This window comes from Sander vitreus, chromosome 4, assembly GCF_031162955.1.
Source record: "Sander vitreus isolate 19-12246 chromosome 4, sanVit1, whole genome shotgun sequence".
In the NCBI taxonomy this organism is placed as follows: domain Eukaryota; kingdom Metazoa; phylum Chordata; class Actinopteri; order Perciformes; family Percidae; genus Sander; species Sander vitreus.
Window position 1 is genome coordinate 30,930,758 of NC_135858.1, and position 14,945 is coordinate 30,945,702.

At 39.8% G+C, this 14,945-nt stretch overlaps 1 protein-coding gene across 11 annotated transcripts in view; it reads right to left on the minus strand.

Moving 5' to 3' along the window:
- cadpsa (Ca2+-dependent activator protein for secretion a) overlaps positions 1 to 14,945 on the minus strand; it is a 236,100-nt gene that overhangs the window by 23,499 nt on the left and 197,656 nt on the right. For all 11 annotated transcript variants that reach the window (XM_078247561.1, XM_078247563.1, XM_078247562.1 and 8 more), the window contains one exon: positions 12,302 to 12,409. In XM_078247561.1, coding sequence (XP_078103687.1) covers positions 12,302 to 12,409 — 108 coding nt within the window. The remainder of the gene's footprint in view (positions 1 to 12,301; positions 12,410 to 14,945) is intronic.

A 14,945-nucleotide genomic window follows, 5' to 3' on the forward strand; every position in this document is an offset into this window, starting at 1 on the left:
TTTAACTTTCGTCACACAGAAGTGCAATTTCACCACGCTTGTGAATCTGATAACTACCCAAGGTCAACGGAAATACTTCAAATCAATCAATGAGCCACGCTCCTAATCCCCTGCGGGCAAAGGCAGATTAAGTGTATAATTGACCTGTGTAATCCCAGTATCTGCAACTCCAGCCCCGGGGGCAAGGAAGGGGAAAGGGGGAGGCGGCTCGAAGACTCACTGACTCTACAGCACAATCACTGTCTGCCTCTTTCTTGCACTCCTTTGGCCGCTCCGCCCCAACATGGCTAGCTTGTTGGTTGCCTGGGCTGGGTACATGGTACTGTGGTGTATCAGTGCAGGGCTGGATTTGGCTCAGGCTAAAGACCTGGCTTTTTTTAATCAATGATCCCCCGGCTGTGCCATGCTAAGTCCCTCCTTCAGTATCATTTAAGCACATCTGTCTTAATCCGGGCCTCTTCAGCCACTCTTTCAAAAACTAAACCGCGGGGGGGAGGGGGGAAGGGTGCAGGGGGACCAAATTAATTTCTCGCTATTGCCATGACACACACGCATCTCATCATACCTAACAATGTCAAACTACAGGTCATTTTCAAATTGTGTGGCCAAGTGATGGCAATGCTCTGAAACTTAAAGGGATACTTTTACTTTTCACCGATTAGCATTAAGCTTTGTATCAGTAGAAACCCAGTAGTATTTTCTAATGACCGTGCTTCCCTCCCTCATGTCCCCCTGAGACGAGAGATCTCTGTATTATGGGTCTGGAAAAAAAAACTCCAAATAGCACATGTGTACCACCGAGATACATTGGTACAGATCGGAGAATATGCAGGAAACTTTATTACAGACGGAATACTCGACACACTACGCGAGCTTTGCCTGCGACACAGACCAGCACCTCAGCCTGCGGTGTCACTTGATGCCGCTAGCCGGGGAAGGGGACATCGAAAGCGGTGTGCGAGAAAGCAGAAACGCGGAACGAGGGCAGGAGTTCGGGCCACCTGTCCCATCCATCCTGCTTGCAAATGTCCGTTAATAAGAAATGACAATAAAACCCACTTGACTTGACTTGACGGCCCTCTGTAATCGGTAGGCGTGGCTTGGGAGTGGCCTCGTAGGGAAGCAAAGTGCATTCTGGGAGTTGTTCATCCACATGAGCCAAAAATACATTTTCTAGCTTTTCTCAGTCTAGAAGGCACCAACTTCTAAAATTATTTCACATTTATACTACATAAATGACCCAATTTAAATACATATTCATCTTTCCAGCAGTGAAATATCCCTTTAATAAAATGTGCAAATAAACAAAACACAAGCAAATAAAGAAAGCAATGTTGTTGAGTTGACAACATACTGTATATCCAGCATAAATAAATGCACTACAAATAGAGAAAACAAGTCATACAGAAACGCTGCAAGTTGTACCAAACACAGGTTTCTGGAAGCAAGACGGATGATCCCACTAGTAATTAGTAAAAGACCCATGCTTGTTCCAAACATCGTTAGTTCATTTTCTGTCATAATTGATGAATGTTCAACTTCAGTCAAATGTGTGTTAGCAATTCAGGTTAGAAGTGGGCTTAATGAAGGCCCTGCCAGTTACTCCATTTATTCCTTGGGGTTTAAAACTTTGACTTCATGAAATTTGTTGTTTTGTATTTTAGTACACCACATATAAGGTGTTGTCATTGTCTGTCTGTTGTCAGCTCACTGCTACATCGAGTATGAATTACGTATTTGACTGAAACACATGCATGCTATACCTGTAACAGTAACTGTAGGACAGCCCAATTGAGACCTTCCACCAATCTATATTTGTATAATCGGCGTGGGTTTTTGTATCGTCATCACAATATCAACTGGCGCAATATACACATCGCAAAAGGCTGCGACACATCGCGATAGAAACAAAACTGAGTTTTATAGGAGAAAACTGCACATTAAAATGTAAATGTCACTCTTTTTTTAGTGGTTATATTCAATATGATGTTCAATTTGTTCAATGAAAGACTCATTCCCCCAAGGAGTTAATTCCTGACGGTGGCCATCAAACGTCTGAACTCATCCCCACTCTGTCTCAGAATGTACCAGGGCTGTAGAGTCCAGACTAGATACGCCTTTCTGTTGTCTCTGGGTTGTCTCGGACTCGGCCATTGGACTGGCCAAATATTGTAGTTCAGGGGGTCGCAAGATCATTTCTGGGGGTCGCCAGATGGTTGGGGAGAAAAACCGTAGACTCTGGAATGGTTTTTACATGACTGTGTGAAGTTTCATTTCATGTGATATATTCAGAACTTAAAAAAATCCTGGAGGTCCTGGATCACAGAAAGGGGTCTGAAGGCGGGTCAGGTGAGAGAAAAAGTCACAAACATTGGACAAGGCTAGATGCTAGGTGTTAAAACTAAACTAAACAGTCATTCAAGCAAAGCATTATTTGTTTCCATGTATTAATCACAGCATTCAACATATATAATATGTTGAATCACATAATCACTCAAAATCAGCAGGGGAAGGCCGGTTTGCAGCTCTCTTTCATGTTGTCGAGAGGGGTCGCGAACACCAACCTCAGAAATCTGCGGGGTTGCAACTCAAAAAGGTTGAGAACCACTGTTGGTCTCGACCGATTCCAGTTCTGCATGCTTTTTTAAGTAACTTCCTCCTTCAAAATAAAACCATTGATGAAGCACGCTTGTTCAGAAAACAGGTCTTTCAATCCAAAATCCATGTAGAACGGGCAGTGACATGGTTGCATTCCATACGCCTGACTGCATCATATACCTCAATAATTTTCATTTAGGCCACAGACACAATGTCAGCGAGCACTTTGTACTATGTAATCTTCAGGACAAGTAATAAGTTCAAGAACGGAAACATTTCTATTTTATACTTGAAGTAAATACTATGGCCTAATTTGATCATATAGAGTTACTCTGCACATTTTGAGTATTACAAATAATAAAGCAAAATCATCATATTAAAATAAAATAAATAATGTCTCTCACATCACATAAATTAGTACAGTAAATTATCTTGAAGAGGATTCTTTTTTTCTGTCTTGGTCTTGACTGTCTCTCATTTGGACTCAGTCTTGATTAGAGCTGGGTACCGAACTCAATACTTTTTAAGCACCGGCTGAATTGCCTCTGAAGTATTGCGTATCGAAAAATGCCTCGTCATTCAGTACCCAATTTCAATACCTACCAAGGAGTAAAGCTCATCAGCGTCAGTGAGCCAATCAGCACGCAGCATGCTTCTACCAAGATGTAATAATGTCTGTGATTGGCTGGAAAAACTCTACGTTAAACAGAGACGGGGCTCATGTAGTAGGAGCTGAAAAATACATAAAAAGATTTATGCCGTAAAGTGTAATGTTGTCATTTCTTTTTGTTTTATAAAATTGGTATTGAAAAATGTATCTTTAGGAACCGGTATCAAAGTCACGGTATTAGTATCGCTACCGGTATCGAAGATTTTTGAACGATACCCAGCCCTAGTCTTGACTTGGACTCAATCCTCTTTGGACTCGGTCTTCACTGGGTCTCGACTAGTCCTGGTCTTGGACTTGTCTTGGACTCGACAAAGGTGGACTTGACTAGAGCCCTGGAATGGACCTGTGGATCAGTGGACTGGTAGGCTGCTGAGGTCCTTCTAAGCTCACCAACTGTAACTGGACTCACAATTGCATTCTCTGTAACTCTGGCAAAGAGCAATATATCGTTTTTACATATAATTTATAATAACCTCAGTTTTGCACACCCAATGCACATCCAATCTGCACACTGTATGCATGCACGTTTAAACATAACTTTTATACTTTTATTGTTTAGTTTTTTACTTTGAACTCATATTATATTATATTATTTTTGAATTTCTGTCCCTGGATTAATAAACTATCTGTCTTAAAATGTGCACACTCTGGAGAGTGTTTTGGAAGCACCTCTGGTTTCGGTGGGGGAGAAAGCTGTCTTAGAGTGGATACAAAATGGTTTCAAATATATCTATCTTAATATGGACATGACCTGAGGCAGCCACAGGTCAGAAAAATAAAAGCAAGTTCACACGTCACGGACATCTGCCTTCTGAGCAATTTTCACAATGGCAGAATATACTGTATAATATTAAAACAATTCCATGATTGGATTGCTGGTAAGGATTGTGCTTAGTAAAACACCATCAAGTAAATCTGATTCAAACACCAAAAAGTAACACACTATACGCTATTGAAGCCCATTTGATTGGTCAAAGAAGTGGGTCAAATATCAATTAAAAATGTCCTGCACCTATCCCCCCACCCGCCAATCTGTGTCAAAACAGGGGTATTAATATTCATATTAATATGTCTCAAATTACAACTTATTTCTTGAGACGCTGTTGTTTGTTGAACATTATCAGCATAGACCACATATGGGCCTGTCTGCTGTCACTCTAGATGTCAAATTGTGAGTATAGACACATATTTAAAAATGATGAGGCCATAGTGAAATAATCTGCTTACTGACGATGATATTAGAAGGCCTCCTGAGATAAATGCATGTCTTAACCCCAATTAAAATGACATATAACCTTAGGCTTATTGTCTCTGGAAGAAATCCCGGACAAACATGTTTAAGAAACCTAAATTACTTTGAGGCATGTGCAAAGTGTCTCCGCTAAGCCTATGCTCCATTTCTTGTATGTAAGGCAGAATCATATTCCATTGCATTCTATTGCATTGTATTTAGCTGTCTGTAACCAGACTGAACACAAGCTGCTGTTTATCTTCAGATTTGGCAGGGATGTGTGAAATGAAACGTGCTTAAAGGGCTTGATTTGTTGATATGATTTGAAATGTAATCTCTTTACAGTCAACTGTTATGGTGTTGGGATACTTGATGGACTTCTTTCATTCTGGCCCATGGAAAAATTCAAAGACTTTAATCTTGTCAAGTGGCATAAAAGAAAAGTGTCCTGGCAGGTCACCAAAACATCATTAAATGTCCTTCTAGTCAAATGGATTATATAGACATGTGAAAATTGTTTTTCAAGCACTTTGTTGTCTTTTCAGCTGTTTATTTTTGCTCTTCTTTCTTTTTTGTTTACATCTTTTTCATTTTTTTCAAATGAATACTGAATAAATCTCACCCCAATGACAATTTATTGTAATTGTAAGATTAAATAATAGACAATTGCCTTGCTAAAATGGAGACAGTGGGAACCTTGTTTCAAAACTGCAAACTTTCCTAAAGTGTGTCGACGGTAAATATATGGTGGAGTGTCATTTCAGGAAAGGACCTAAACAAAACCAATAAACCGTAATGTTTCATCAAATGAGCCGCCTTATTGTTGTAATCCTCACCAGGGGAAACGGACAAAACAGATAAATAAATGAAGTCAGCAGGACACCAAGGGAGGGGAGGGGCCGCCTAACAAAGCAAAGATTAAGGGGAGTCCATCCTGACCTTATTTCAAGAGGACGACAACCCCCAAACTCAACACACACACACACACACACACACACACACACACACACACACACACACACACACACACACACACACACACACACACACACACACACACACACTGGGGTATCTGCTTTGGTGGCCCGTAACACTCTAACTTGTGGGGCCTCAATAACATTTGCTTTACCTATTCACTATGTCTATAGTCTACATCCATGACGTTCCACTTCCAGGATTGCTCCGGTGCTGAAAGAAATTCTGCCGGATGAACCTCTTTTAGGTTGGATATCCGTTACCTTCCTCTTACTTTGTGTTGGCGTTCTAAACTCTGGTGGATTTGTGAGGACTATGGTTAACTGCTCCTCAGATCTCTGCAGGGTAAATCCAGACAGCTAGCTAGACTATCTGTCCAATCGGAGTTTTCTGTTGCACAACTAAAACAACCTTAGAACGAGCACCAAAACAAGTTCCTTCCTGAGGCTTTTTTGCAGTGGCGCCATGGCTCTGTCGGGCGCTTAGCGCCGCCCATGACAATTGTGATTGGTTTAAAGAAATGCCAATAAACCAGAGCACGTTTTTCTTCAATCCCGGAATGCTGTGTGGACTAGCTAGACCCTCCTCCGCTGTGGAGGAAGTATGTAAATGTGATTAAATTACGTGAGGTTGTATTTATTTTGGACTCAGTGTGCAATAACCTTAAAGGCATGCAACTAGTTTGATTCCGGATGAATGATATAAAAAAATCTGACACAAAGGAAAAACTACTCTGCCTTTAAGCCTAGTGTCAAGCACTAATGTCCCATCTTGTAAGTCACCACCATAAAAAAACAAACAGGAAAGAGAGAGAAGTAGATAAAAGAAAAAAAAATGGTGGAGTGACAAGAAAAGCACAACAGAGCTGCAGAGAGCAGCCAGAGACACCTTCGTCGGCCTGGGTGACGCCGCGGGGAGAATTAATACGGGATGACAACAAAGAGAAGCCAGGGTGAGACAAATCCCGGCAGAAATGCTCTTGTGGAGGAAAAGGATGCATGGCAAAGCAACGGGTCAAGACGCAGCAACAAGCACCAACCATACAGCACCGACGCACCTCTCTGTCAGGACACACAGGGAGGAGACGGATTACACCTGAAGGCCTCCACTCAACACAACGGCACAGACAGATAGATGCAACCGTACAGACACACACACAAACAGTCAGGATGAAGAGGTGACATGATTACACAACCTGAATGATGTCTCTGTCAGTCTCATCAACACTTCAACCTTCATTAGAATAAAAAATAATTATAGCTGCTGGATTAAACTTTTTATTATTTATTAAATGATCCTATTCAGTGTTGGGGTTGTTACTCAAAAGGTAATGGATTACACATTACTACTTACTTTTAAAAAAAGTAATGCCTTACTTTGCTACATTACTCATTGCTGAAAGTAACTAGTTACACTACTAGTTACATTACTTTTGGATTACTCTGTAACATCACCTGAGATGCACCTTAACTTACTTGCCAAATAACAATATAAAGTTAAACCTCATGTATGCCCAGATCAATACAAACCCTTATTATAATGAGGACATAACACAAGATCTCTCTTTTATGCTCTTTAATACATCAGAGCTGACAAAAAAGTTGTGAACATCAGCACAACATTTGTCAAGAAGAACTGGCGACCGTCCGCTCTTCATCACCTGTATTTTGCGCAGTATGTTTCAGAAAGACTGTGATTCCACTGTCCAAACAGGCAACATTTCCTCCACAAGCCCACTTATCTCTGATTTGTTTATCTGCTGTTGAATACAGTCTTGGCTGATTGGCTGGTGTTGGCAACATGCTCTTCTCATCCGCCTCGGCGTCACTCGGACACTTTAGCAACTAGCTTAAATTGGATGTTGTGTTCGTGGTGGTGGAGAGGTGTTTGTGGCCTGAGCACAAATACTTTAAAGTAATGGGCATACCTCCACCCCTCAAAAGATGTCTTAAGCGGTGGCTCTGACATTTTTGTTTTTCGTCTACTCAAAGTGTTATGGTGTTACGCAAACATGTGACGGAAGAAAACGGACGTCTGATTTGTTATTCTCTCCTCACGTTATGTTTGAAGAACGTGTAACGCAAGAAACGCTATCATTATTTGATAAGTAACTGTAATGTGATTATTGAGTTATCAACAGTAATGCATTACATAACTGTGTGTAAGGACAAATATAATCTGATTACAATAATGCGTTACTTGGTAACTTACTGTAATTAGCCTCCAACTCCATGATTCTCAGAATTATCCAACACAGTATCAGTACTGTAACCCATGTTTACATGTAGAGTAACAAATTATAAAACTCACTATAGAACAAGACATTGGATAGACAACAAACTGTACCTGGACGTATTGGTGCCTAAGTTCCTTGGACTATCACTATTCCTTTCAAAATATATTTTAGGTTTTGAACATTATGTCTTCAATCCTGATGTGTTGTGTGCAAGCATTTGTAAATAAGACAAGAACGATCCATAATTTTGGTTTGGGCAAACTTGTATGTAAAGAAAACATTAACATTTTAGAAATGGGTTAATGGTCTGGCATGAACAGACCCATCGTGGGATAATTTTGTTTAGAGTTTTGAAAATGTGACAAAAGACAAAATGTGATTGGACAAAAGGACGTTAGGAGTCAGTTTAAGGTTAATCATATCATGCAACACCGCTTGGACAAACCACATAGTTACAGACTGACATGATACGAAACGCGAAAGGGTCCATATATATAAAGGCCTCAATATACATTATTTTCCTATTCTTTTTTAAGGTCAGTTGGTAGATGTTTTAAGCCGCTACTAAGTGAGGCCGGTTACAGAGCTCCATCATATCAGCTGCAGTCGGTAGTTGTGTTCAGCCACCAATAGGTGACTGTGAGCTGGCTTTTGACATTTAGTCAATTAACCCATTTCTAAAATGTTAATGTCTTCTTTACATACAAGTTTGCCCAAACCAAAATTATGGATCATTCTTGTCTTATTTACAAATGCTTGCACACAACACATCAGGATTGAAGACATAATGTTCAAAACCTAAAATATATTTTGAAAGGAATAGTAAGCGGTTCAAGGAACTCAAGCACCAATACGTCCAGGTACAATCTGTTGTCTATCCAATGTCTTGTTGGATAGACAATTCACTTAGAGCATACATTATCACCACAGACAGAACCAATTTGGTAAATAAAGAAATGAATGAAAACACAGAATTGGAACTGAGAAAGTGTTTTGGGTTATCTTAACGGAGACTGCCTTGCGTCTGAGCCCTGGATAAAGTTAAGTCCAACAAGAGGAGATAAGGGCATACATGTTTTTTTAAAGATCTGTCAAGTTAAGATAGGACTTGATTTTGGCTAAGATTCAGAGTCGAAGAAAACATGTTTGTGAGATCCTGTTCACTTGGAGATTCCAGATTATTGTCTGTGCAGTAATTCCAGATTACTGTATCCTTACTGTAGTATGGTGCCCCCCCAGGAAAGTATTTATAAAGGGGTTAGCCAGGCAGATCCTGATTCAGCCTCTCTCTTGAGCAATTTAAGTACTAGATCATAGCCTAAACACTGTCACAAATCTGGTAGCTAAAACAAAGTCCTTCTGAGATAGTAACAGCAGTGGAAGAAGTATTCAGATCCTTTTCTTCAGTAAAAGTACTGACACCACACTTTAAGGATATTCTGTTACAAGTAAGTCCTGCTTTGAAAATGTTACTTAAGTAAAAGTATGTAAGTATCATCAGGAAAATGTACTTAAAGTATTAAAAGTAAAAGTACTCAATGCAGTAAAATCCTCCCATTTTAGAAAGTGTAAAGGATCCAAACAGTTGTGTGTTTAATGGTCTAATCATGTCAGCTGGACTTGTAGGCCGTTATATTGTTGGCTAGTTTCATTTATAATAAAACATCAGATTTTATAAACCACGTGTTTCGTGTGCAGAAATGTGTAAAGTAAGTAACTAAAGCTGTCAGATGAATGTAGTGGAGTAAAAAGTAAAATATTTCTCTCTGAAATGTAACGGAGTAGAAGTAGAAAGTGGCATGAAAAGAAAATACTCAAGTAAAGTACAAGTACCTCAACATTTGTACTTAAGTACTGGAATAAATGTACTTAGTTACATTCCACCACTGGATAGTGACAGGCGTGACGGGAGAGTGAAGCAGTGAACACTGTGTTGTAGATTGTTACAAGATCTGAATCTGTTCTGACCAGCTGCCTGCTGGCTGGAAGCCCACACCTTGGACTATCATCCAGAGCTAATATCCAGTGCATCCATGAGAATACTTGCAGCAAAACAAGACAAAACAACAGTACCGATTGTTTTCTACATAGCGTCTGCTCATAGGTGTAGTTTTTTTGGGGGGGATAATATATATATATATATATATATATATATAATATTTACAAGCGGTGGGTTTGTACCCCTCAAAAAATGTAAAAGAACCCACTCGACTAAAACAACTTTTGAACGTACACATGTTCCACCAAAACAAGTTCCTTCCTAAGGCTATTTTGCAGAGGCACCGTTGCTCCGTGCGGCGCGTAGCGCCGCCCAAGACGATTCTGATTGGTTTAAAGAAATGCCAATAAACCAGAGAATGGAATGCTATGTGGACTAGCCAGACCCTCCTCCGCAGCGCTGTGGTGGAAGGTCTGGCAATGCCAGACTAGATGTTTTGAACATGCAGAAGGTTTTGAACAATAACTACAGGAGGACTATTAAATCAGATTCAATATCAATATACATTTTGTCAACTTTTTCTCCAAAAAAGCAGCAATTTTGTCCAGTTTGTGCTCTGGCCGGTGTGCATAGGCGGAGATTTCGGGGGGGATGCAAGGGATATGTCCCCCCCAATATTTAGAAAAGGGAGGAACCCCCCCCCCAAAAAAAAATGTTTTGAATATGTAGAAAGTTTTAAACAATTCAGGAGAATAATAATTTCCTTTAAATATATCTTTTTACATTTACATTTATTTAAATGTGGAGGACCCCTTGGTTATTTTGTGCCCCCCCAATGTTGAAACAAAACCTATGCCCTTGCCGGTGTGTCACACTTTGTACCACCTTATGACAAAAAGATTGAGCATGTCTCAAATATAGCAGCTCAGTCTTTTCACAGAGTAATCCCCAAGTCACTAAGCCCAGAGTTGTAATGCTTCTGTTAAAGGTAGCCGGAGAGACAACCTGTTTGTAAAGTCCTGGTTTGGTGGCTGCTAAGCCCTCTTACAAAGTGATCTTTTGTGCCCCTTTTTTTCAATTGATTAACTGTTGTTTGCTGACTCAGAAAGAGAGAGCGCCGCTAATCCTTCCCCAAGATCAGCGCAAACTGCACACAAACACCATGAGACAAAGGCGTAAACGGCGAGGAGCAGTACGTCTGAAAAGAGAAGCAGAGATGCAACTCATCCCAGAGCTGAGTGATTGTCGTAGCACATTTCCAGGAGAAATCCTCCAGTTTGAGCCGAGAGGAGGCTCAGCCGCCAGGCTTAGAGATTTACTAATTGTTTTGGTGTTACTTGACCTCATCTCATGTAATGGAGGCAAACAGTTTCATGGGACTGTTTTGCAAGTTGATTACAGCTTTGAGTTGATTACAGTTCGTCAGCTATGGAGAGACACACTAAGCACGGGCAGCTTCACAAAGTGACTTGCAAGGAGCCAAAAAGACACAAGTCTGCAAGAGACGTTGGCTGAAAGACAGACACCGAGCACCGCAAGCAGCATTAACATTTTTAAAACTTTCTAGACTCACTCACGTGCAGGTCCATCATAACAAAATTAAATTTTACATAGTAGCAGAGATACAAGCATAGGCTTTAACCATGGTTTTAAATTAACTTTTTTTTAATCACCAGCCAACATGGCTAGTACATTTTTAAATTTACCAGCCAATCAGATTTTCCACTAGCCACATTTCTACTAATTTCAACAAATTTGAATAACTTTACAACTTAATTTAATCAATACCGCATGCTAGACACGTAGACAACGGTTGTACGACACGTCACAACATAAAAGAGTATTAGTATTAGTACTACGAGCAGTGTTGCCAGATAAAGATTACTTTTCCAAGCCAAACACACAAAACTGCCCAAATTTCTTGGCGGAAATCAGAACAATCTGGCAAAATTTCCGCCGCCGGACAATTCAAACAGACGCAGTTTTGTTTGCTGCTTTCATCACCGGCCAAATTGGCTAGTAACTTTACAATGTTACCAGCCAACGTTAATTTCGGCATTTGAAGGGTTGGCGGGTGTCAATTTAAAAGCCCTGGTTACAACCCCCACCAATAATCAAAACTAGCCAGTGCAACGCCCCCAAAAACCTATTATGATTTCCTTTACATAAGTAAAGACATTTGCTCCTTAAATTGATGCAGAAAATTTCACCAGAAAGCAAGTGTTTGACGTTCAAAATTTCAATTTTCCTCAAAAGTGGAGATCTAAACCCTTTCAATGTTAAACCCTAAGTTACTCCCTTGGATACAAGATACCAAATGTAGCAGAATAAATATACAATATGAAAAAAACATCTAAAATATTTCCATTTGGTTATTATGATCCAGTCAAAAAAACCTTTTAGAATGTTTAATTTACTTTATTTAGTTACTTTTTACTGTGATGTTGTATAGTATATAATATCATGTATTGCTCCTTTCCTTTAACATGCCCAGTTGTTACTCCATAGCCTAGTTTTCTTCGACATCATCAATTGTGGTACATGCATTTTGGAAAATCAATTATTGTGGAAAAATGTGATAAGAATCATAAGTTCCAATTACTCAAATTATCATGAGATGTTCCAGGGCGAGGCGCTGTGTCGTTCACTTACATCAAATAGTCGCTCTACGTACACCTCCTCGTTGACCTTCTCCCGCAGCATGTCCTGGGAGTGACGAACAAACGTCACGTAACCGTCAGCCACATCCATCCCAGGCTTCTGCAAAAGGGTGAGGAAAAAAAGAACATGCCATTGCTCAGCCAACTGTTCAACTGAAATTATATTTGCTAAACACATACAAACATATAAATATTCCCTTTGAAGCAAATCGCCACAAAAAGCTATGGGAAATCAGTTAAAGCGTAACTCTCGCCAAAATGCAACCTAGGGTCTTTTTGTGAATCTACCCGAGTCAAACTTTCGTTTAAAAGCATATTTAGGACAGAAGCGCCACTTTTAAGATTTACCGTATTTTCGTTTTTTGGTCAAATGGCCTTTTGAATGGGAGTAATAGGGGCACTTTTATGCTAGCCTCAAAATAGCTATTTTTAAAACACTAAGAAGGCTCGACACAGCATGAAACTTTGCTCCAAGTATCACCAGGGGCTCTACACATGAACTCGAAGCCCCTGGTGATACTTCAAGCAAAGTTTCATGTTGTGTCGAGCCTTCTTAGTGTTTTAAAAATAGCTATTTTGAGGCTAGCATAAAAGTGCCCCTAGCTCTCCCATTCAAAAGGCCATTTGACCAAAAAATAAAAATACGGTACATCTTAAAAGTGGCGCTTCTGTCCTAAATATGCTTTTAAACGAAAGTTTGACTCGGTTACATTCACAAAAAGACCCTAGGTTGCATTTTGGCGAGAGTTACGCTTTAAATCACTTTCTTCAAAGTGGATAAAGTTAACCCCTAAACACGCAGTTAGTGGTCAGTCAGTCAAAACCCATAACTTTATTGTGAATCGTAGTGGAGATGCCAAAGATACCAAACATGTCTGGCTGAAAAAGTATAAGATATGTAGCATATTTGCATTTGATGGAATGGTGAATGAACGTCATATAGCTTCAATTAAAAAGCTGGAACAAGCTGATACAGAATACATATGTTAGTTCAGACAGAGTTTTCAGCCTTAAAACTGCTCTACTGGAGGTTCATGTTTTACAATGGAATACGTACATACACCTGACATGCAGCTCATCCTCCTTACCTGTATACAAAAGAAAACTAAAAGAAAAATTGTACTCAGTGTATATCCAGCCTCCTGTCTGGCAACTATTGAAATTATTTACCATCTTTTTGAACTCTTCTCCTGTAATTATTGCTGTTATTATTTTTCTCATTCTAATTTCGACCATATTGAGTTTATTTCATGTCCTTTTATTTCATTTCATTAGTTTTTTTCTGTAAATTAGGTTTTAGTAACCTGGTGAGGTTTCGCTGTAAGCCCCCCACGGGTTTCTGACCTCTCCAGCACACACTCTTTCTTTTTATATGTGAAAGAGATATGTTGTGATTTATGTTGTATTGTGATTTTTCTTTTTTTATGAATGTGTGAAAACCAATAAACCAAACCAAACCAAACCAATGTATATGCAATAATACAACCAAAAGCATGTCAATAATTCATGTCTGGCTCTTGATGTGATTCTTATTTCGCCCTTAGTGAGACTGAGTTTGACACTTCTGATGTCCTGATGTTTGGCGATTCCCTGATTTTTATCTCTGGCTCCACCTGTCATGCCTTTGTGTAAAAAATTGTATTAAATATTGGATGGATTGCCATGAAATTGCCATGTTCACCTCAGGATGAATTGTAAAGACATTGGTGTTCCGCTAGTCTCGCTTTGCCAGACCCTCCTTTGACCCTATGATCCAACTGCCGTAGCCAGAATCATCTAATCCACCAAACACCAAACGAGTCAATGGCAGAATAAGCTGTTTGGCACTGGCAAGAAGATTTGGCAAATTTTTCATGGGCGCAACCCACATACTCAGCGCTGCTGCTCATCCTACAAATGCATGTTCCTTACAAATGGGGCACCATTTGAAAGGGAACTAAACCGGCTTTCCAACAGTATGAGATTTATTGCCAAAAAGCCGGTTATTATCTATATTAACTATATTAGATAAATTATCTACCAAACACAAATGTCCTTACTTTTTAGTTTTAGTTGTGCGAGAGATAACTCAGATTGGACAGATCGTCTAGCTAACTGCCTGGATTTACCCTGCAGTGATCTGAGGAGCAGTTAACCATAGTCCTCATTAATCCACCACAATAGACAAAGTGGGGTAGGTATGTGTATTGTGGATGTTTTTTTTTTCTCCCAATAGTCCGAAAGAACACATGCTATGGAAGCAGAATAGCCCAAAAACTCAAAATTGAAAAATGATGGTTTTACATGTAGTATCTCCCCTTAAATGTTCAGTTATTTGGCGAAAAGGAATGTTTGAATTTCCAAAGAAGTGTTTCATTTACACGGATGCAGTCAGCTCTTGTCAGAGAGCTGAGCTCGGCTGTGAACCAACACTCCCAGTCTGGGCATGTGCAAAGTGAACAGGGGCACTGGAGATGTCAGTTGGTTTGATGGGGAGAGCAGATTGGTAGGAGCCCTGCCAATCTGACATCTAAAGCATTCACTGAGGATAAAGCGTTTGTAACCAGTGCCTTAGTTCTCTCTCTTACATCAACATATCTTACATTTTCAAGATAAGTTCAATCTTTTTGGTCTCTGTTTCGCCCTCTTTTTTCTCC